This window comes from Amblyraja radiata, chromosome 18 (assembly GCF_010909765.2).
Source record: "Amblyraja radiata isolate CabotCenter1 chromosome 18, sAmbRad1.1.pri, whole genome shotgun sequence".
Lineage (NCBI taxonomy): Eukaryota > Metazoa > Chordata > Chondrichthyes > Rajiformes > Rajidae > Amblyraja > Amblyraja radiata.
Genome location: NC_045973.1, coordinates 39,812,534 through 39,837,295, shown reverse-complemented (window position 1 = coordinate 39,837,295; position 24,762 = coordinate 39,812,534). Strand labels below are relative to the sequence as shown.

The 24,762-nt window shown below is 42.1% G+C and overlaps 1 protein-coding gene across 3 annotated transcripts in view; it reads left to right on the top strand.

Annotated features, from left to right (window-relative positions):
* The first annotated feature begins 4,446 nt into the window (after positions 1-4,446).
* Positions 4,447-24,762, top strand: part of fbln2 (fibulin 2) — a 224,809-nt gene continuing 204,493 nt past the window's right edge. Inside the window, exons 1-4 of one of the 3 annotated variants that reach the window (XM_033037199.1) lie at positions 4,447-4,590; positions 5,177-5,288; positions 11,318-12,579; positions 15,856-15,972. In XM_033037199.1, the coding sequence (XP_032893090.1) occupies positions 11,454-12,579; positions 15,856-15,972 (1,243 nt within the window). In that variant the 5' untranslated portion in view covers positions 4,447-4,590; positions 5,177-5,288; positions 11,318-11,453. Of the gene's footprint in view, positions 4,591-5,004; positions 5,137-5,176; positions 5,289-11,317; positions 12,580-15,855; positions 15,973-24,762 lie in introns of those variants that run through there. The other 2 variants (XM_033037197.1, XM_033037198.1) reach the window with 2 other exon arrangements.

The window sequence follows — 24,762 nt, the reverse complement described above, 5'->3', positions numbered from 1 at the left end:
CGCCCTGACCCCAATAATAATGAAGTGTTTTGAACGCCTGGTGAAACCCCACATTACTGCCAGCCTCCCCTCATCGTTAGACCCCCTCCAGTTTGCCTATCGCCCCAACCGTTCTACAGAGGATGCCATCTCTACCACGCTGCACACAGTACTCACGCATCTGGAAATCCAAAACACATACGCCAGAATCCTGTACATTGACTTCAGCTCAGCGTTTAACACCATCATCCCACAGAGACTTGTGGAGAAACTAACCCTGCTGGGCCTCAACACCACCCTGTGTCACTGGATCTTGGACTTTCTGACAGAGAGACCGCAGTCAGTCCGTGTTGGCAAGAACACTTCAGGCTCGATCACGCTGAGCACCGGCTCCCCTCAAGGCTGTGTGCTCAGCCCGCTGTTGTTCACACTGCTCACACATGACTGTGCTGCCAGATTCAGGGACAATAAGATCATAAAATTTGCAGATGACACAACAGTGGTGGGACTCATCAGCGGAGATGACGAATCAATGTACAGGGAGGAAGTAAAACAACTAGTGGACTGGTGCGGCAAAAATAATCTAGAATTAAATGTCGACAAAATGAAGGAGATGGTTGTCGACTTCAGGAGGGCGCAGCCAAAGCATACACCCCTCAACATCAGTGGCACCACAGTGGAGAGAGTGGAGAGCATAAAGTTCCTCGGTGTGCAAATTACAGACAGCCTCACCTGGTCCAGGAACACCACTGGGACCGTCAAACGGGTCCATCAGCGACTGCACTTCCTGAGGAAACTAAAACAGGCCTCACTCCCCACCAACATCCTCAGGACTTTCTACAGGGGTACGGTGGAGTCTGTACTCACGTACTGCATAAATACGTGGTACTCCACCTGCAACTGCTCGGACAGGAAGGCTCTGCAGAGGGTAGTGAGGGGAGCAGAGAGGATCATTGGCGTCTCCCTACCCTCGGTACAAGAACTGTTCCAGAGCCGCTGTCTGAAAAAAGCTCAGAGAATTGCTAAGGACAAACTGCATCCCCTCCACATACACCTGGATCTCCTGCCATCAGGCAAGAGATATCGAAGCATCAAAGCCCGGACTACAAGACTGCTAAACAGCTTCCTACCACAGGCTGTGAGGCTGCTAAACAGTCACTCTGTACTCACAGTCACTTGATTCTGCGGCTGGCACGGGCACTTTAATAACTGGCACTGGCCACTCAAATCAGCTGCCCCGGACATTTTTATGATTGGTTTATTGTATTTTAACGTTGTGTTTTACCTGCTTTTACCTATTTATACAGTTCCATCAGGGACTGGATTGTTTTTAGTATTATGTGTGAAATGTTTTAAATTTCATGTGCGATGCTCCGCTATTCCCTGGGAAACGTCTTTTCATTTTGCACTGTACAACTGTTGCTTGCAAGATGACAATAAACGTTGATTGATTGATTGATTCTCCCCATAACACCTGACACCCGCATTAATTAAGAATCTATCTATCTGCCTTAAAAATATCCATTGACTTGGCCTCCACAGCCTTCGGTGGCAATGAATTCCTCCTCATCTCCTTCCTAAAAGAACGCCTTTTTATTCTGAGACTCTCCCACTAGTGGAAACATCCTCTCCACATCCACTCTGTCCAAGTTTTCTCCCTTTTCTTCTTCCTTTGTTCATCTCTCTTATACCCTTCCCTCAACTGGTTCCATCAGCCTCTCTCCACCAGGTTCCACTTGTCACCTACCGGCCTCTAAACTCCCCACCAATGTTCTGCTTCACACTGGCAGACGTTCCTGTTCCCTTTCAGTCCCGATGCAGAATCTCATCCACATTCATCCATTTATACCCTTTGCCTCCACAATTGTTGCCTGTTATAGTTGTCTACAGTTGCTCCAGTATATCGGCGAGACCAAGCCCAGGCTCAGCGATCATTTTGTTGAACACCTCCGCTTATTCCGCCTAGACCTATCTGATCTCCCGGTTGCTGAACACTTTACCTCCCCCTCCCATTCCCGCACTGACCTTTCTGTCCTGGGCCTCCTCCACTGTCAGAGTGGGGCCCAGCGCAAATTGGAGGAACAACACCTCATATTTCACTTAAACAGTTTGCACCCCAGTGGTATGAATATTGACTTCTCTAACTTCAAGTAACCCTCCATCCTCTCTCTCCATCTCTCCCCATCCTTGTTTTCCGACTAGTTTGACTGTCCTCCTGATTAAATTTTATCTTTGTATGCCTCGTTGTCAGCTTCCCCAAGCTAACAATGATCTATTCTACATTTCCCTTGATCCACATACCCTTTGATCTCCCATTTTCACACCTTACCCTTCCATGTCTCCCTCTCCCCTGACAGTCTGAAGAAGGGTCTCGACCCGAAACATCACCCATTCCTTCTCTCTAGAAATGCTGCCTGGCCCGCTGAGTTACTCCAGCATTTTGTGTCTGTCTTTGCTGCTTGACCTGCTGAGTTCTTCCTGCGTTTTCTCTGTTGTTCTAGCAGTGTGTTCCAGCTATCCACCACTGGTATCTGAACCTCGTACCTTTGATGCTTTGAGGATTTTACCCAGGGTGTGGTGGATAGCTGGAGCGCACTGCCAGGAGTGGTGGTGGAGGCAAATCCGGTAGAGACATATACGAGGCTTTCAGATAAGTACATGGACATACTGGGAATGGAGGGATATGGTTCATCAGTTCAGTTTAGTTTATTGTCATGTGTACTGAGGTACAGTTAAAAGCTTTTGTTGCTTGATATCCAGTCAGCAGAAAGACAATGTGTAAGAAGGAACTGCAGATGCGGGTTTAAACCGAAGTTTGACACAAAAATCTGGAGTAGCTCAGCGGGACAGGCAGCATCTCTGGAGAGCCCCTTCGACCCGAAACGTCACCCATTCATTCTCTCCAGAGATGCTGCCTGTCCTGCTGAGTTACTCCAGCTTTTTGTAACTATCTTCAGCAGAAAGACAATACATGATTACAGTCGATCCATTTAGACAATAGACAATAGGTGCAGGAGTAGACCATTCGGCCCTTTGAGCCAGCACCGCCATTCAATGGGATCATGGCTGATCATTCACAATCAGTACCCCGTTCCTGCCTTCTCCCCATATCCCCTGACTCCGCAAAGTCTGATCAAAGATAGTCTGAGGGTCGCCAATGAGGTAGATAGTAATTCAGGACTGCTCTCCAGTTGTGGTAGGATGGTTCAGTTGTCTGATAACAGCTGGGAAGAAACTGTCCCTGAATCTGGAGGCGTGCGTTCTCACACTTCTGGACCTTTTGCCCGATGGGAGAGGGGAGAAGAGGGTGCGACTCATCCTTGATTATGCTGCTGGCCTTGCCGAGGCAGCATGACGTATAAATGGAGTCAATGGAAGGGAGGTTGGTTTATGTGATGGTCTGGGCTGCGTCCACAATTTGCTGCAATTTCTTGCTGTTCGTATGCGGGCAGTGGATGCTGGTTTAACTTGGCAATACGTTCAGTGCAAACATTGTGGGCCAAAGGGCCTCTTCCTGACCTGTACTGCTCTATGTTCTCCGATCTATGATCAGGGCACCCGTGTAACAGCTCACTGGGAAAGCCATCAAGACCCATTGCAAGTAACAGCTTCGATCGTGTCAACAGTAGATACTACACAAAGCACACTATTTCCTTTTAAAATGGCATCTGCTCTGTTTATCATTCTCTGGGTTTTTTTTATATTCTGGCTGAGGTTTATGTTCTACCTCAGGATTACTTACAGCGAAAGGCATAAATAAAGATACTTTAGCCTTTCAAACCAATGATGACCCACACCTCCTGAGTGTCCCCTGAATCACAAGTCTTTGCATCTGTGATTCAGGTGGGTGACCTGGGACCTAGACGAAACTACCATTCAAATGAGGCAATGGATTGAATACTTTGAATCAGAATTCTTTAACTGCATGCCTTACAAAACATTTGGCAAATTAATTATGATTTCACTGACTCAGTGCGACAGTATTACAAAGATACAGTTTATGAATCATGATAACCCAGCAAAATATTAAATTTTAAATAGAATGCTTAAAATATATTCACAGCAATATAGATATTTTTTACCGGAGATTTCAGTTCTACTCAACATATCTCACTTGTCTGATAGCATGTAAAATTGGCAGCTGCACAGTTTGAATGTAAAGTTAGTCTCAGTATGTGATGTCAGTGTATCTTTTCATACACGTAGTGCCATAGTTAGCATGGTTCCCTGTTCTTGAGTCATTTAACATTATAGACCGAGTAACATTTTCTGTATAAAATAAAGTTTGTCATTTCGTTTTACAGGTTTCATACAATTTGCCAATGTTGAGGAAATGTTGATCAGAAGCGCCAACCTCCAGCAGTGTGGTGGAGGGGCATCTGAGACTAATTTAGAAGTTTCCTTCTAATCTCGCTGAACTACAATTCAGCACTCGGAGAAGTGATTGCTTGCCGACCATCTGCGATATTGTTGCTGACTGTCTGTGGGGACCCTGCATTCCAAAAGACTCTCAGCACATAATTGGTCCCCGAGAATCGGGATAGAATAACATTTTCAAATATTTTATTTGGACCAACAGATGGATTAAAGTACACAAGATTTGAAATAGTGGTAAGAGGTTATTAAGCTAAATAGTGAAGCTTTGTAGAACTGTAATTTTTCTTTGCCTGTTGTAACAGCAATATGTTTTATTTCATTCATTGCAATAAATCAGAACTTTAACCATTTCCTTTCCTGTCTATTTTCACCTGTGGTCTGGACTTATTTTCTCTCTTTAATATTTAAAATATTTTTAAAACTTGCCCATTTGAGGGAAGTATTGCTGTTCAAATTTGGGGGGGGGGGGGGGGTGGTTTATATGATTGGAATTCTAAAAGTGAGAACTCCAGGAGAATCTAGATGTAAAAAAATAATAATTTCATTAGCTTCCTGTTCCAGGGTCTGATATATAGGTCATGGCAAATATTACTGGATTAGAATATTAGAAACACTCATGACATCATGTAATCCATGGGGTCTGCTTGGCCATAGAGAGATTTGAAAGTGAGGGGAAGCAGTTTACTGGGGGGGGGTTGTGCTCATAGAAAAGTCTCAGAGATAGATAATTTGTTGGGGTGAGGAGGATTAAAAGAGTCTGACAGCAGGTCGGCATATGAGGTAAGCAACTGTGATTGATGGGCAACCTCTTTGGTTTCAGGTTGAGCAAATATCCCTTGCTGTTGGTCAGTTGAGATTGAGGAGTTGGTCCCACCCTGTTACAACACGTCAAGGTTTCCATGCTGTGTGTACAGCAGAAGCTACTGGAACGGGTAAGTCTTGCTTTTATGCTGAAGGGCTCTTTTTTAAAGAGAGTTTCATGAACTGCTCAGATATAAAAGTTAAAGGAATGAAATCAGCGGTGTTGCATTTGAGGGAGCAGAATGGTGGTGTCTAATGAAAGTTTTCAGCTGTGATTTAAAGCTGCAGCTTGCAGAAGTTGATCTGGCTCATGCACTTCTGTAGGGCAGGAGATTTAAAAGGGTAAAGAATGTTTATTTAACTATGTTGGAACCTTGCATTTTCTGTAGGGTTTGCAAAACGCATTGTGCTTTGATTTGATTGCACAAGTCTTGAAACTGCCAAACAATCCTGTCTGTGTGTGTGTAAAAAAAAAACAATCTGTTGCAGCTTTAAGTTGTACTAACTTAAATCATGGAGTCCGCTTTCTAAATCACCTAAGAGTTAGTCTTTCTAAGGAATTGGAGACTATTATGTAGAGGCTAACTTTGCAGCTTCCCCAGTTTAGAGGGAGATTTTTTTCTCTTTGCCTTATTTGTCATGGGCTGTGTTTAAACAACACCTCTGGGAGAACTAGCACCCAGTGTGTGTTAATGAGAAAGTCATTGTAATCTTTAATGGCAGTATCTGGTTTCAATCTACACGGTGCAGACAGAGTGACCATGCAGAAACATTGCTTCCGATTAAACTCCAGTCCCTCTGGACTGATAACAACTCTGCTTCTTTGAAATTCTAAACAGCTTGCTCACACATCACAGGAGGTACAAACTCCACCATAGTCATGGCACTTTTGACTGCCCGGGTTTCACTTTACTCGATGCAGTCTTTGCCTTCCTGAGACTGGATTTTGAAAACACACATCTTTGCATTGTATGGGGGAATAAAGGAATAACTCCCTCTATCTTGGGAATGATAGAAAACTGGGCACCACAAAAGACCGGTTGCATGAAGTGTCTTTTAAATTGTATGATATTGGGTGATTTTTAATCAACTCATTTTACATGTAAATGTGAAATAACATTTTGCCCAACTTGCTTTAAGATTTTATTTCAGTTTGTGCTGCTAACAATCTCTGAGGGGATTATAAGGTACCTCTGTATTTTATGAAAAATTCAGTTTTACAAAATTATGCTGACGATAAAAGTTTGAAAGATATTGTTAAGTGTTGGACTGAAGCAAAGCAGTTCCATGTGGGCACTGCCAGAAAGCCATCTAATTAAATGCTCGAATTTCCCAATGTTGAGTTATTTACTTAACTGTTAGACTGTATTGAATTTAACCAGGAATGTTTACTTGAGATGCAGGAGGTAAATTGTGTTATACAAAGGAAAGATCATATAATCTTGAATTTATAGGATTTGGTTGCAAATTGAGGAAAAAATTAAATTAGTTTTTAAAATGTGAGCCATAAAGTTACTTGGTGCAATTTCTATAAAACATCTTGTGCTATAAATCAGTAGATTTGGCTCCTGCCCTCCATGCAAGGGTTCCGCATCCTCCGAGTGAAGATGTACTTGTTTTTTCTCTCACTTTCACAGTTTACTGTCAATGTGACTTGTCTGGATCATATGCATTTCTGATCTGCTACAGCACTTGCAGAGAGCAGGAGGGGAAGGAAGGGCACATTTAGCTTTGGCCAGGGGATGGTCAGTGTAATGGCAGCCGCAGAACCCAAACCCCAAACGAAACCTGTCTGAAAAAAATAGCTCTTTATAGATACTGTATGGGCTTTTAAGGCTAACGGAATCAAGGGGTATGGGGAGAAAGCAGGAACAGGGTACTGATTTTGGTCAACCATGATCATATTGAATAGCGGCACTGGCTCGAAGGGCCGAATGGCCTACTCCTGCACCTATTTTCTATGTTTCTATGAAAAAACCGAGTCTGAAGAAGGGTCTTGACCTGAAATGTCACCCATTCCTTCTCTCCAGATCTGCAGCCTGTCCCATTGAGTTACTCCAGCTTTTTGTGTCTATCTTTGGTGTAAACCAGCATCTGCAGTTCCTTTCTACAAACTTAATAAAGCCCCATTTGTTGGGATCCCTGTTTCAGTTTCTTATTGAGGATTTGGATTAGAATTCACATTACTGGAAGCAATCATTGTGTGATATCCTTATAAGAACGTTCACAGTAAACGTTTGTGAAATTAAGGTCCCCTCTGTGATTGATGCATTAATAAACCAAATCATTGCCAAAGGCAGGAATGTTAGTTCTGTTCCTGTGTTATTTTCCCAAATCTTATCAAAATACACAGCCATGAGGTAATCCTAAATTGTGACTTGGAGCTTATTGTTTGAATGCTGGAAACTGATTGTATTCAGTAATTGTATTTGGGATTTAATTGTGCGCGCATTAAGGTGTGGTTTCTATAAACAGTCGAACTATTTTAAATTACTCTCTTGAATGAGAGAGTAATCTCCAACAATCTCTGTAATTGTTCAGTGAACATTTACTTGCTGCCTTGCATGATTTCTTGCAGAATATAATAGTGATCGTTTTTTGAAGTAAAAGCAAAAAAATACTGTAAATATTCAGCAGGGTAGGCAGCACCTGTGGAGAATTGTTTAAGAAGGAACTGCAGATGCTGGAAAATCGAAGGTACACAAAAATGTTGGAGAAACTCAGCGGGTGCAGCAGCATCTATGGAGCGAAGGAAACACAAAAATGCTGGAGAATCAGCGGGTGCAGCAGCATCTATGGAGTGAAGGAAATAGGCAACGTTTGCTCCATAGATGCTGCTGCACCCGCTGAGTTTCTCCAGCATTTTTGTGTACCTGTGGAGAATTGATGTTTCACCTGAAACAATTAATTCTACACAATTCATTTTGAAAGTGATTTCTTTATTTGTCAGGCTGATGAAAGCATGTAACAGTCTCATCGCATAGGAAGGAACTGCAGATGCTAGTTTATAACATATTGGAATTACTCAGTGGGACAGGTAGTATCTCTGGATAGAAGGAATGGGTCACGGTTTGGACTGGAAGGGTCTCGACCCGAAACATCACTTATTCCTTCTACCCAGAGATGCTGCCTGTCCTGCTGAGTTACTCCTGTATTTTGTGTCCATCTTCTGTGTAAACCAGCATCTGTAGTTCCTTCTTACAGATGCACCAGAGAAAGTATTTTATTAGGATGTATCACAGCTTGGTTTGGGAACAGCTCCAACCAAGACTGTAAGAGATTGCAGAGAATTGTGACACAGGCCAGGCCATGATACACACCAACCTCCCTTCTATTGATTCCATTTACACCTCACGCTGCCTTGGCAAGGCCAGCAGCATAGTCATGAATGAGTCGAACCCTGGACATTCCCTCTTCTCCCCTCTCCCATCAGGCAAAAGTATAGAAGTGTGGAAACGCACACCTCCAGATTCAGGGACAGTTTCTTCCCAGCTGTTATCAGGCAACGGAATCATCCATCAGGTGGCGTTCCAGGCTGAGATCTTTCTTCAGACTGAGAACCAGGGAAAAGGGAAACTAGAAATATGGACTGTGTTTATGGGGAGAGAGAGAGAGAGAGAGAGAGAGAGAGGGAGAGAGAGATGTAGAACAAATGAATAAACATATGCAAAAAGTAATAACAATCAAGGAAACGGTCCATTGTTGCCTGTGGGCTAGGTGAAAGCGAGTTATACCGATAACGAAACACACCAGGACAACACTGAAACGAGTACAATGACTAGGGTGGGGGAGGGACGGAGAGAGATGGGATGCAAGGGTTACTTGAAGTTAGAGATATCAATGTTCATACCGCTGGGCTGTAAGCTGCCCAAATGAAATTTGAGGTGCTGTTCCTCCAATTTACGTTTGGCCTCACTCTGGCAATGGAGGAGGCCCAGGACAGAAAGGTCAGTGTGGGAATGGGAGGGGGAGTTAAAGTGTTTGGCAACCGGGAGATCTGGTAGGTTTAGGTGGACTGAGCGATGGTGTTCAGTGAAACGATCGTCCAGTCTTCAAAGGACCGCAGAGGTGTTCAATAGTTGACGTTCAACCCGGGATTCCGGCATTTCGCAATGAAACCTAAGGATGTTTTTTTAATGATGGTTGCATTAGATGCTTGTGATTATGCTGACACTGGTGACAATGTTAACGTCAAACTATGCTGCCATCTCTCTTAAACACGTTCAGAAGACTTTAATTTAAATTTACTGATATATAAATTACAATAAAACCAAATGATTATTCTGAGTGATTAGAGTCATAGAGTGATACAGCGTGGAAACAGGCCCTTCGGCCCAACTTGCCCACACCGGCCAACATGTCCCAGCTACCCTAGTCCCACCTACCTCATTGCTCCATATTCCTCCAAACCTGTCCTGATTTTAGATGATCAGTCATGATCATTTTGAATGGCGGTGCTGGCTGGAAGGGCTGAATGGCCTGCTCCTGCACCTATTTTTCTATGTTTCTATCCTTGTACATGTCTGACTGTTTCTTAAATGTTGGGATAGTCCCTGCCTCAACTATCTCCCCTGGCAGCTTGTTCCATACACCCACCACCCTTTGTGTGAAAAAGTTACCCCTCATTTCTGTTCGATCTTTTCTCCTTCACCTTAAACCTTGAATTCTTAATAATTAAGAATAAGTATAATAATAAGTGAAAAAGACTATCCTATAAGTCAAAGGTCATGTGAATAATTTTGAACTACATCAATATGTACTGAATAAAAATAGCATTTTAAAGGTAGATAAACATCAGAGTGATTAAATAATTTTATTTTTGATGTTGTAATATATCAACATTTCTTGTGCATTTTCAGATTGCTGTTGATAATAACAATTACAGCTCAGCAATAAACACGTTTGATGTTTGCTGATACTTTAATTAGTAGTTATGATTATGCTATAAGCATTTATGATAGCTGTTAATTGTGAATTTGGAAGTTTTCATTACTTTATTAAAAAAATGATGATGATTGGCAATTATGTAATTGGAACTATATTGGTTAATTTTTAAATCACACAACTTTGCAAAACGATAAACGCTGGGTATCTGGAAAGAAGAAGAAATATTGGGTAAACATGGCAGGCTTGTCAGCAAGAGAACAAAGTGATGGAATGGAGAAACTCAGCGGGTGAGGCAGCATCTGTGGAGCGAAGGAAATGGGTAACGTTTCGGGCCGAAACCCTTCTTCAGTCTGAAGAAGGGTTTCAGCCCGAAACGTTGCCTATTTCCTTCGCTCCATAGATGCTGCCTCACCCGCTGAGTTTCTCCAGCACTTTTGATTTTCCAGCATCTGCAGTTCCTTCTTAAACAAAGTGATGGGATTGTATTATTCAGGCAGATTGACTCTTGTCACAGCCAAGTGTCTATTTTCAGCATTTTCTACTTGTAAAGTAGATTTGAATCTCTAAATGATTGTATAAAAATATAAAACTTCCAAGTTTTAATTTAATTTCTCCCACAAACCCTGCCATAAAACTCAAAGGCTTAGTAAATGAGATGGATGCATATCGGAGTGCTATGTTATGCATATTAAAAATATTGAAAGCATACTAATGGAACAATTTCAGTTAAAAGCGTATACAAGTCAAAGAATCGCTTTCATCCATGTCCAGGCATTGTACAGAAAGAGACAACGTATGCAGTAACAGCTGGAATAATTTAAAAACAATTCTTATGTCTGTGGCCTGAAGTAACAATATAGGAATTGAAAATTATTCCCTTTAAATTTGTTAAAACATTTACTTTTCACTTTTAAGAAGGTTTATGTTTCTTTTTGAAATTGATTAAGGCATTGCTCATTCAAACCCACAGAAAAATAACTTTAATGATACAAGTGTTGTTCCATGTGGAATAAACAGCTAATGAGAGCAATTTTGTTACCATGCACCAAGTGGAAGTGATCCTGTAAGATATGAATAAAATGTTGATTTATGTGCAGTTGAAAGTTGCCAAGAGGTTCATACTTTGAGGCAATCCCTGAGGTTCTGGTAATGGACTCCACTCCATTGGTTTCAATTGTATGAACTAATGGTTTGGGTCTTACCCCAAGTATTTGTGCGTTTTTCCTGTTTTGCACAGAAAGTTTCAATCAGTCTTTTCTTTTATTATTCTGAGGTTTAAGAAGAAGAGGAGGAGGAAGGAGAATTAATCTACCATCCGAGCTGGACCTGGACTTTTTTTTCAGTGGAAATCTTTTCCTGAAACTGAAACCAAAGCTGCTTCTGCTCATCTGCGAGATCTCTGCAAGACTATGGCTACGCAGAGAAAGGAGATAGTATTTGCCGTGTTGGATCTCAGGATTTGGATCTGCCTGCTGATTTTATATGGCAGATGTCTCGGCCAGAAGGACTGTACAGGTGTGACTTGCCCTTTGCTTGAATTCTGCTTTGAGGAGGTGCTGGAGCCTGGAGCTTGTTGCTCTTCTTGCGTGCAACATGGTTGTGCCTGTGAGGGCTACCAGTATTATGACTGCGTTAATGCTGGCTTCAGGGATGGCAAAGTGCCTGAAGGATCGTCCTATTTTGTTGATTTTGGGAGCACTGAGTGCGCATGTCCCAGTGGAGGAGGCATAATAGGTTGTTATTTTATCCCTTGTCCGGAGTTGCCACAGAACTGCATTGAGGTGATGGAACCAGCTGAAGGCTGTCAACAGTGCGCAAAGGTGGGCTGCCTTCACGAGGGCCAGAAATACATGGCGGGTCATACGTTCCGCATGCATCCCTGCAAAATGTGCCATTGTGGCAATTCTGGTGGCGATTTATTATGCTACACTCTACCCAACTGTGATGCCACTCAGGAACTGAAGTCGGTCTATCCAGTGACCAGTGAAAATGAAGAGCCCGCGCAGCATTACGATGGTCAACACATCTTCGACCAGGAGCCTTTGGGGAATGAGCACTTCCATAAGGAAGACCCGAAACAGTCCAAAGAAAACAAACCATTTAACAGAGGGCAACGAAGACACAACATGAAAAGCTCGGGCACTGATGATGAAATGGAATTGGACAATTTGGTGCCTATTATGCCCCGCAATGGGTTGTATACCACGACAGAGCCTCAAGTCATCACTGCAACCTCAACAGAAACGACAATCCAACCTACGCTGCCTAGAAAGAAAATGAAAAGTACACGGCGAGCAGAACAATTTCAACGAGAACGGACCTCGAAGAAGAAAGTGATCGAAGAGAAGATGGAAAACAAGGAGGAAGCCACACAACCTGTGTTTCCAACCGTTAAATTCAGTGTCACAAGGCAACCCCCTATTGCTATCAAGGACGATGATAATTCGGTGCCAAACAAACAACCACAGACATTATTGGGTTTTCGTTTTGACGAGGTGGACAATAACATTCAACTACCCGCAGATTTGAATGAAGGTAAGATTTCAGAAGAGTTCTTATTTAACGGTATCAATTCACTAATATTAAGGTAAAGTGTTTTGGTCTCCCAGCTCAGGGACTCTGAGCAAAAGGGAGAGGTTGAGTAAGCTGCGACTCCATTCCTTGAAGCGCAGGAGGATGAGAGGAGATCTCACAGACGTGTATAAAATGATGTAAAGAATAGATCGGGTCGATGCACAGATTCTCTTGCACAGAGTAGGTGAATCGAGGACCAGAGGACATGGGTTTAACAGGAAGAGATTTAATAGGAATCTGAGGTAACTTTTTCACACAAAGGGCGATGGGTGTACGGAACAAGCTGCCAGAGCAGGTAGTTGAGGCTGGGACTATCCCAACGTTTAAGAAACAGTTAGACAAGTACATGGATCGGACAGGTTTGGAGGGATATGGACCAAACACAAGCAGATGGGACTAGTGTAGCTGGAACATATTGGGCAAGTTGGGCCGAAGGGCCTGTTTCCTGACTTTACTGACATCAGCATTCATGTTTTTGAGTTCCATTGTATCTACAAATGGAGACTGTTGTTGGAAAGGAAGGAAACAATCACTTTCTTAAGCTCTCCATGGCTGTTGTCTTAAGCAGAACTGATCAGTACTTTATTTTAAACAGACTACACTTCATTGCTGGGAAATGGCCTGAGGGGGGTAATTTAAATACGATTGTTTCTCTTTTACTCTCTTGTGCTTCATTGGAAATGTTTTCCAGGTAAAAGCAAGAAAATGACTTCTGTCACCAAGTTGGGTATCATTTAATGGGTCATTAAACCGGAGCTCAAAACAGGCCAGTGTTGAAGTGCGTGGTGTGGCTCCAATCCAGAGTAAACTCTGTATCCCAAAGCAGCAGCCTCACCCTTTCCTATAAATCTGGGAACCAATACAATTTTATTTCTCACATTTCTTTTTTTTACTAGAAGCACGAGGACCAGAAAATAGGATGTAGGAAATGTTAACTAACAAAAGAGTCATTAAATTTTATTTTGTGGCAGATAAAATGCATGACCTTAACACCAATAATAGGTAACAGATACAATACAAAAGCACATTGATAGTTTGGGGACTAGGAATGTAGCTCATAATGACTTGTTACATAGCCGGTCATCATTGTGAACAGTAATATATAGCTTTGTAACATTACAATTATTATATGTTTCCTTTTTTTAAAATGCCAGTTAAAGACATCAAACGTAGTAAAGCAAAAATAGTGTGCTCATAAGGTCATGTGATGGGAGCAGAATTAGGCCATTCAGCCCATCAAGTGTACTCCACCATTCAATCATGGCTGATCTATCTCTCCCTCCTAACCCCATTCTCCTGCCTTCTCCCCATGACCCCTGTTCTATCACTGCCATAAGAACATCCATTGACTTGACCTCCACAGCCTCCTGTGGCAAAGAATTCCACAGATTCACCACCCTCTTCATTTGATTCTAGCCACTTTGACAAGTCTGGGCATTTCAATGTATTCTTCAATGAGTAGTGTTCAGTCCTGACTTTGAGGAGAGCGCGCCACAATGATTTAGCAATCCAAGGCATGGCTTTTCCTTTTCCCAATGTTGGTTTCTGTGAGACTTTAATCCTCGCGGAGGCTGCGCTCAGCCACCCCATTATTTTAATACAGTTGGCTGAGAGGCCAAATACAAACAAAGAAGCAGAAATTGCATTTCTTACTAAAATATTAACTCTTTTGCATGAATGAAATAGAGATTGAACACACGCATCAGATTAAAGTAGACGTTGAAATATCTAATAAGCTTATTCACAAATTAAAGAAAGGAATTCTCAGGTCACTTTAAATAGAAATAACTAATTGCCTGTGGTAATCACAATCTTCATAGATAAAACTAACACTTTTAGGCCAGAGAATTTGCTTAATCAGTAAAATTCTGACCCAGTATGCCATTAGAAAATGATTTCATACAGCAAATCCAAATATGTTCAAGGTATTTCTTAGATAGAAATGTACAGAATATTGAAAGGTTTGGATAGAGTGGATGTGGAGAGAATGTTTCCACTCCTGGAGAGTCTAGGACTAGAGGTCATAGCCTCAGAATTAAAGGAAGGAGATGAGGAGGAATTACTTGAGTCAGAGGGTGGTGAATCTGTGGAATTCATTGCCACAGAAAGCTGTGGATGCCAACTTAATGGATATTTTTAAGGCAGACGTAGATGGATTTCTGATTGGTACGTGTGACGGGGGTTATGGGGAGAAGGCAGGAGAATGAGGTTGAGAGGAGAAGATAGAGCATCCATGATTGAATGGTGGAATGGGCCTGAAGGGCTGAATGGCCTAATTCTGCTCCTATCACTTATGGGCTTATGAAGAGGCTGCAAGTTTCTGAACTTCCCATAACATCGCTATTTTATTTTGTGCAAGTTGGGATGTGCAAACTTTGGTGTTACAATGCAAGACTGATGCCTTGTGGGACTTCATCTCCCTTATTAAATGGTAGTATTTACTTAAATGTCACTTTGCACCTGAAACGCTATAGCCAGTTTATATCTTGTACGTAGTACATACGACAGAGGTCCCAGCACAGATCCCGATGGAACTGCCACTGGTCACAGAACTCCAGACTGAAAAAGCCTCCTTCCACTACAACCCTCTTGTCTTCCTGAATGAACTTCTGTGGATAGAATCACAGCAATATGCTGAATGAAGCACTTGCTCCTTCTGTTTCCACTTCCTTATCCAAAAAGAAATGATTCCCCAGCTACCAATTTAACTAGCAGCAGCCATCCAGCCCTCTCCAGAATGGCAGGCAGCAAAATAATGAATAAGAGATGGGAAACAAAAAATATATAAAATTAATATAAATGATAAATCAGAATCAGAAAAGTTTAATAAAAAGATGCTGGTTTATACCAAACCAAGACACAAAGTACTGGAGTAACTCACTGGGTCAGGCAGCATCTCTGAAGAAATTGGATAAATGATGTTTTGGGTCAAGACCCTTCTTCAGACTCAAAGCTTGATAGTTCCCTTGTTATAATGTGGAATAACAATTTCTGTGAAGCATTTTGTACTGTTTTTGAATGAATTGATAAATAATTCAAGGGCATTAATAATTAAAATATCTGCAAGAACTTTTATTTTTGCATAGTGTACAAAACTGTTTTGTCTGCAAGTATAAGTATCTAGTAATAATTTGTGGATTTGTTTCTGTATGTGTTTATGCTTAATTGATATGGTGCAGTTAACATTTACTGTGCTTGTATTCACTGAAATCTAATACAAGTGTTTCCATCTGAAAGGGATTGCAAGGCATAATATCAGTCACCAGCTTGTACAGACTGTTCATCCCAGTGAACCTTCGTTTACCAGTGCTGCTCCCCTCCCCAGAGCAAGTGAAGATGTAAATCCAACAACAGGCGAGTACTAAGATTTAATTTTGACAGCTTGCAGGTTGAAACCTCAGTTACCTATTAAAACTGAATATATTGGCTCGGCCAGCTTGTTGAAGATTATGGGGTAATGGGCCTGTCCCACTTAGGCGACTACAGGCGACTGCCGAAACATTTTCAACGTGTTGAAAAGTTTTTGGCAACAGTGGCGACAATTTGGGCTGTCGTAGGTTGTCGCCAGGTTAACGTAGGTTGTCGCCAGTGCTGACTTTGGTGAAGTCCATTGTCCTAGTCGCTGGCAGTCGCCTAAAAAATCGCCTAAGTGGGACAGGCCCATTATTCGGAAGAGAAAGGAGATGCATTATCCTTTCAGTTTTTGCATTTCACTTGAGAAAAACTCAACAGCAGAAATTAACTGTGTCCTTCGACATTGCGTGAAGATGTGTTTTTTCATATTTAATCAATTATTTTGCGTGTTACGTGAACTATCAGTTTAGAGTTGCTCACTTGGACCATTGATGAAGGCAGTGGTCTGCAGTTGTGCAAATGGAAATGTCTCCAGTGTTACTGCTTTACGGTGCACTGAAAGGGAAATTTGCAATTGAACCACTGAGAGACCTGTAGGATTGCTGCTAGCAAAGACATCAACGCAGGTCCTGGTTTCACTATGCCGTTTTGTGCTATTTCAGTCATTTCCTGAGGTTTATGTAATTCAATCTTGCCAAGTCTCCATCAGGTCTATTAAACACAGCTGCAGCCAAAATGTTCAAAATTGCCCCATATACTACCTGAGAATGAATCATTGAAACGTGCATTTTGAATTGTGCTGACTTATCTAAAGGGATGGACTGACCATAAAGTCTTCCAATTTTTTGCCTTCATTGCACACAAAGCAGAACTGAAAATCCTTTTAGCTACATGTGGTACGGTGGCACAGCGGTAAAGTCGCTGCCTTACACGCTTACAGCACCAGAGATCCTGGTTCGATTCTGACTATGGGTGCTGTCTGTACGGAATTTGTACGTTCTTCCCGTGACCACGTGGGTTTTCTCGGAGATCTTCGGTTTCCCCCCCACACTCCAAAGACTGACAGGTTTGTAGGTTAATTGGCTTGGTATAATTGTAAAATTGTCCATGGTGTGTGTCGGATAGTGTTAATATGTGGGGATCGCTGGTCGGTGCGGACTCGGTGGGCTGAAGGGCCTGTTTCCGCGCTATATCTCTTAACTGAACCAAAAATGAATCTCTGAATACTTTTTTTAAGAAGTGAAGGGATAGAAACAAAATGTTCATTTGTACTCATTGTTATAATTGATTTTTGAAGTATTATTTTCTGTTTATGTATATTTAAACCATTGGTAACGGAACCATTGCACCAAACTGTGGCATTGCTTATTTCAGAAAAAGCACGTATCCAGTTCTGTCAGAGGTCAAAGGAAGCACGTGTAATGTGACCAGAGATTATGCTGTGTCTGAATAAAGCTCCCACAATAATTAGCATCCTGTACATGGCCTCCCTTTTATCCGCTGTTGGTTACCGCCAGTCTGCAGTCTCGGGGAACCCTGATACTTAGCAGGCCCTATTGATTTTAATCAAGCTGGCACTGTGCCAGCACCAAAAGAAAGTCTAGCTTTTATGTATTATTTTTCATGACCCCAGAGTATTCCAATACTTTTACAGCCAATGTTATGCTTTTGAGGTGTGCTACTTTTCTGTACATTGCAATGCTGCTGTTGTAATCTCAGTCAGTTTACACACAATTACATCCCACTTGGCTGCAGCCTGCACTGGGTCGCACTGAAATCCAGAGGCATTGCATAAGGGCATGTTCTTTAGTCCTCCCTCCTCTAACTCTTCTGATCTGTGTGCAAAGGAGATTATAATCAAGGCAGTTTAGAGTTGCTCACTTGGACCATTGATGAAGGCAGTGGTCTGCAGTTGTGCAAATGGAAATGTCTCCAGTCCTTTGAGTGAATGAAGTGGACTCTGTGTGCTGTAACCTTTATGAAACTCACACAGTTGAGCCCATGTCCTTTTTTGTAGCTGCAACTATGCTTTTCACATCTAGTTTGTCGTGCTGTTTGCTAGGCTTTGCTGAAAGATCTAAAGGCGCTTGCCAAAAATACTCCCTTAGTGCAATCTCTTGCAGCAGTAGTAAATTCACCCTTTTGACCCAGGAGATATGTGGGGATGTTGCTCTTATTATGAATGTGTATTCCCTACTTCACCAAATCATCATATCAACTTTCTATTCCGCTCATGTGGGAGCAGTATCATTGAAGACTTCTTGTGTTAATCACCGGCTGTCACTTTTATAATGTATTCATCCTGGGGAACTGGCATTATTCCTATACTTGCCGTCCCTGCAGCTAGCTTTGGCTAGCCTGAAAAAATTATAATATATTTTAATAATTGCTCAAGGGGCAGATAAATTTCAATATCATGACTGTACTGTTAACATAAATATATCAGTGAGGAAACTGAGGAGGAGTAAGACTTGTTCCCAAGTTAACCGAGGAAAATTCTCAGACTTGGCCAACTCCAGAATTTCTTTTGTACGCTGGGAATATTTAGAGCATCACCAAGTTGTGGAGCCTGGCATTTTAACTGATTTTGTGAAAAGTTAACCACACCTAGGGCGGTGAATCTGTGGAATTCTTTGCCACAGAAGGCTGCGGAGGCCAAGTCATTGGATATATTTAAGGTAGATTCTTGATTAGTACGGGTGTCAGAGGTTATGGGGCGAAGGCAGGAGAATGGGGTTAGGAGGTAGAGATAGATCAGCCATGATTGAATGGCGGAATAGACTTGATGGGCCGAATGGCCTAATTCTGCATATGACCTTATTACATTAGAGAAATGTTTAATCAATGGAATTGTCACAGAACTAACTTTTTGTAAAGAAATTGATTCACTTCTGACTTTATGATCATAGATTTGTTGTGCCTATTTCTGACCGTAACTTCGACATGCCATTTGGAAAATAAAGTGCTCTGGGGGTTGGGGTTGGGGTGGGGGTGGGGTGGGTGGGGGGTGGCAATGGATGAATGGGACATAATGCATGTGGCATCTGCAGTTCCTTGTGTCTCATAGAAACATAGAAAATAGGTGCAGGAGTAGGCCATTCGGCCCTTCGAGCCTGCACCGCCATTCAATATGATCATGGCTGATCATCCAACTCAGTATCCCATCCCTGCCTTCTCTCCATACACCCTGATCCCTTTAGCCACAAGGGCCACATCTTAAATATAGCCAATGAACTGGCCTCAACTACCTTCTGTGGCAGAGAATTCCACAGATTCACCACTCTCTGTGTAAAAAATGATTTTCTCATCTCGGACCTAAAAGACTTCCCTCTTATCATTAAACTGTGATCCCTAGTTCTGGACTTCTCCAACATCGGGAATAATCTTCCTGCATCTAGCCTGTCCAACCCCGTAAGAATTTTGTACGTTTCTATAAGATCCCCCCTCAATCTTCTAAATTCTAGCGAGTACAAGCCGAGTCTATCCAATCTTTCTTCATATGAAAGTCCTGCCATCCCAGGAATCAGTCTGGTGAACCTTCTCTGTACTCCCTCTATGGCAAGAATGTCTTTCCTCAGATTAGGAGACCAAAACTGTACGCAATACTCCAGGTATGGTCTCACCAAGACCCTGTACAACTGCAGTAGAACCTCCCTGCTCCTATACTCAAATCCTTTTGCTATGAATGCTAACATACCATTTGCTTCTCCTGGGGCATGAATGTATTGTTAGCAGCCTCTGCCACCGTTTTGGGCAATTTCAGGCACCCCATCTGAGGAAGGATGTACTGGCTCTGGAGAGGGTCCAAAGGAGGTTCACATGAATGATCCCAGGAATGAGTGAGTTAATATATGATGAGTGTTTGATGCACTGGACCTGCACTCACTGGAGTTTAGAAGGATGAGGGGGCACCTCATTGAAACTTACCGAATAGTGAAAGGTGAGAGTGGATGTGGGGTAGTTTACGACGAGAGGCCATAGCCTCAGAATTAAAGGAAGTTCCTTTAGGAAGATGAGAAGGAATTTATTTAGTCAGAGGGTGGTGAATCTGTGCTATTTTTTCCATAGGAGGCTGTGGAGGCCAAGTCTATTGATATTTTTAAGGCTGAAATAGATAGATTTTTGATTGGTACGGGTGTCAGAGGTTATGGGGAGAAGGCAGGAGAATGGGATTAGGAGGGAGAGCTAGATCAGCCATTATTGAATGGTGGAGCAGACTTGATGGGCCGAATGGCCTATTTCTGATCCTATGACACTCCTCCTTCTCAACTTTACGTTTGTTGTCTAGCATTACTGACAAAGACTGCTGGACTTTTATAATTTGTACCGCAATGTAGGGTGATGTGATCACAGATTCCTTAATAGGCTTAAAAACAGGGTAGACACAATACTGGAGTATCAAAGGCAGCATCTCTGGAGAGAAGGAATGGTTGATGTTTGTGGTTGAGACGTCACCCATTCCTTCTCTGCTGAGATGCTGCCTGTCCCACTGAGTTACTTCAGCATTTTGTGTCTCTCTTCGGTGTAAACCACTATCTGCAGTTCCTTCCTACAGATTAAAAAAAAACTGAGTGCTTGAGAAACTCAGCTAGTCAGGCACTATCTCTGGAGAACATGGATAGGCAACGCTGCTTGTCGAACATGTTCCTTACTGTGACGTGAGTCAACTCATTGGCATGGCTCATTGATCAAAGACATTGAATTCCCCAGACACAAGAGAGAGAGAGTCCCTTAGCCTCCTTGATAGTTTGTTATGTTACTATCGAGATTGTAGGACTAGCAAATGTAAGTTTTGAGGATGTCCTCATTAAATGCACGGATTACATATACCAGAACAATATTTCACAAAATCAATTCAAAATGGGCTGTGTTGATACCTACCTGTCTTGTGCAATAGGAAAGGATTATTAATGAATTTATAGAAAAGGATTCTTCACATAAATGGGATAAAATCTGATGAAGGATCTCGACCCAAAATGTCATCCATTCCTTCTCTCCAGAGATGCTGCCTGCCCCGTTGAGTTACTCCAGCATGTTGTGCTTATCTTCGGTTTAAACCAGCATCTGCAGTTCCTTCCAACACATAATGTTTTACATTGTGTTCAAGATCAACACAGCTCCGTTGGAAACCAGTCGTGATATTCCAATCCAATTGCGTGGGATCAATTTGGCTAAGGAAGATTGGGTAATTGGGATCAAAGGTTTGCTAGTTGATAATGGCACACATTTGAAAAATACATCAGATTTATCCATGAAGTTTTTTGTTTCCATTTTTGAGAAATAAAAACTCTCCATGGAAACAGTACTTCATCCATGGTTAACTCAGGAGATGGAAAATAGAAGTGGAGCATAAAAAAAGAGGTGTATAATGAAGCCAAGAAGAGTCGTGAAAATGGGAGAACTAGCCACAAATGAAGCAGGAAAGCATGAATATGAATGTAAAGTGCAAAACTATAGGTAGAATTTAAACCTCCATCGGGCAAAAGTGTGAAAACGCACACCTCCAGTTTGGAGACAGTTTCTTCCCAGCTGCTATCAGGCAACTGAACCATCCTACCATCAGACTATCTTTGATTGGACTTTACTGGTTTTGCCTTGCATTAAACGTTATTCCCTTATCATGTATCTGTGCACTGTGAACGGCTCGATTGTAATCATGTATCGTCTTTCCACTGGCTGGTTAGCACGCAACAAGAGCTTTTCACTGTGCACATGAGTTTGCGAGGGGCTGGGTGTTTCCGGAAGATTAGAGCTCCAGTTACTCCATTGTGACCTTTGGTGCTGTCTGCTTCCCTTGTCATCGCGAAGAAGTGCTGGGTGGTAGTTTAACTGGCCACTTTAATTTACCCCTGGTGCAGGTGGATGGCAAGAGATTCAGAGGGGAGTTGAGGGTATGGGAGTCAAGATAGATTGCAGGGACATAAGTGTGGAATGGAATTGATGGCAATGCTCCAGGAGACTACATATACTTGATGAATTTAATAGCCTCATTCTATGTGAAGAAAGTAAGCTTTTTTTTTAAGTGTGGGTCCTGCAGGAGCAATAGCAAGAATCAAATAAAGGGAAATTGTAAAATAAATACAGCATTGAAGAAATATGTTGCCTGTCTTTAATGTATGACAAAATCGCACCAAAGATGTACAGATGTGGCAGATGCAATATGCAGTAGCAAAGTGTGCAGCCATGCACTTTGGTAGTAGGAATAAAGGCATACAAATTATACATTGTACATAAAATGTATTTAAAAAAGACTACAAAAACACGTGAATACAAAACGCAATTAGAAAATAAACAAATGACAGTAGTGGGACTGTTGTGTCCAGTTATTGGGGTACAATTAGTGCTATGTGGGTTTATTCAGGAACCTGAGAGTTGTATGAAAGTATGAGGCGAGAATTAAGGAATCGGAGGTGCAAAGAGACCTGGGAGTGCTGCTACTAATAAAAGAGGAATAGATCAGGTAGATGCATAGAGTAGGGGAATCGAGGACCAGAGAGCAAGGGTTTAAGGTGAAGGGGAATAGATTTCATAGGAATCAGAGGGGTAACATTGGTAGGTGGTAGTTGAGGCAGGGAATAATGCATTTTACATTTATAACAAAGCCAATTCACCTACAGACCTGTACGTCTTTGGAGTGTGGGAGGAAACTAAAGACCACTGAGAAAACCCATACAGGTCACAGGGCGAATGTACAAACAAGCACCCATAGTCAGGATTGAACCTGGGTCTCTGACGCCATTATGCTGCCATGCTACCCTAGGTGTGTTATCAATTCCAGTATTACATAACTAATTAAGCTGAGAAATAAAGTGAACTTTTTTCATGGATTGAGACATCCGTGAAATATGTTGCCAGTTGCCTGGCGATAAATCCCTTTAACTGGTTAGCATGGTTATGTTGTGTCTGATTTGAGGCCTTTTATGTGTGAGCTGTGTACAGTCATCCAAAGAACGTCAATTTTTCATTGAGTAAATCCATCGTTAGTTGCAAGTCTCTAAATTGGACGTAAATTCAATATAAATCCAACGCAGATTGGAGGAATAGCACCTCATGTAGCAGCTTGCAACCCAGCGGTATAAATATTGATCACTCTAACTTCAAGCAGCCCTTGCTTTCCCTCTTTCTCCAAAACTTCGCCCATCCTAGTTCTCCGACTAGTTTCACTCTCCTGATTAATTTTTCTGATAATTTTCCACGTTGTCACCTCCCCTCAGTTAACAACGAACCATTCTATATTTCCTTAGCATCGTATGCTTGGATCTGTTGTTTTCACACCTTAAGGGCCTGTCCCACTTGGCCGTCATTTGTGCGCCACGCAGATGATGCGCGAAGATTTTGTACATCACAAAATCCTGCGACGCCGCGCGTCACTGCCTATGTCATCACGCACCATGCGCGCATAATGTGCATCATGTCACGTAAATTACACACAAATGATGGCCAAGTGGGACAGGCCCTTTACCCTTCCAAATCTCTAGTCTCCCTCTCCCCTGACTCTCAGTCTGAAGAAGGGTCTCGACCCGGAACGTCACCCATTCTAGAGATGCTGCCTGTCCAGCAGAGTTACTCCAGCATTTTGTTCCTATACACTGGCAAATAATACCCAGTAAATAATACTCTGGCAAATGTCAAGATGGGAGATTATTTCCAGTCTTTGCAGCTGGTATCACCAATCTCAGGGGAATATCAAAATAATTGCAAATGCTGTTACACATTTGAAATCGTATTAGATGTTACGACGGACACGGATACTATGTGTCACAAGTCATATATAATATTATTTATAATACAGCACAGCCCCACATCAATACAACTCCCATAAGCTCAAAGGCTGGTTCTAATCAAACATGTCAGATGTAGAGAATCATTTCATTTTGTTGTACTACAAAATGTTATCACGGTTGGCTGTTCTGTACAACAAAATCTAACTCGGGCATGCAGCTCAGTAAATGATATGCACAGAACAGTCGTGCTGGAGTCCAGTGCATGTGACTGCTCTATATGAGTGCACACCAGGGATGTTTCTGATTTCCTTTGATATGAATGATGTATTATGTGCTCGTGGCTTGAATCTGTTTGAGCATGAGCTCTGAAGCTCAGTTTCCAAAGGAAATTGGACTTCTATGTGTTAACTGACCACAGAGGCACATTAGAGAGTGCAAGTCATTAGCAAGGACATATCTGTGCAATATCAGAAAGCATATGTGGTTATTCATGTGAATCCAGCAGAAGGATGGAGGGCAATGAAAAAATACAGCAGAGAACAGTGTCAAGATCATACTGAGGATGGGGATAGTAAAGCTGCCTGCCTTAATATTAGGCACTTGTTCTTCGTAAATAGCAATGTGTAACCATTATTTATGGTGCAAAAGAAATGCAAGTATTGGAAAATATTTTGCTAACTGTTTCTGTTAGATTCTGTTCAGAAATAACAAATTTTAACGTCCATGTGTGGAGTTTTGGGATTTGAGTACAAATGCCTCAGTCTTAGATGTCAGCACAGTAGATCAAGACTGACCCTGCCGTTACATCGTTGGTTTATACTATGTCTTTGGACTCTTCATACACATGCAGCGATAGAGTTGCTGATTTACAGCGCCAGAGACCCGGGTTCGATCCCGACTACGGGTGCTGTCTGTACGGAGTTTGTACGTTCTCCCATCACTTGCGTGGGTTTTCTCCGAGATCTTTGGTTTCCACCCACATTCCAAAGACGTACAGGTTTGTAGGTTAATTGGCTTGATATCAATGTAAAAATTGTCCCAAGTGTGTGTGGGACAGTGTTAGTGT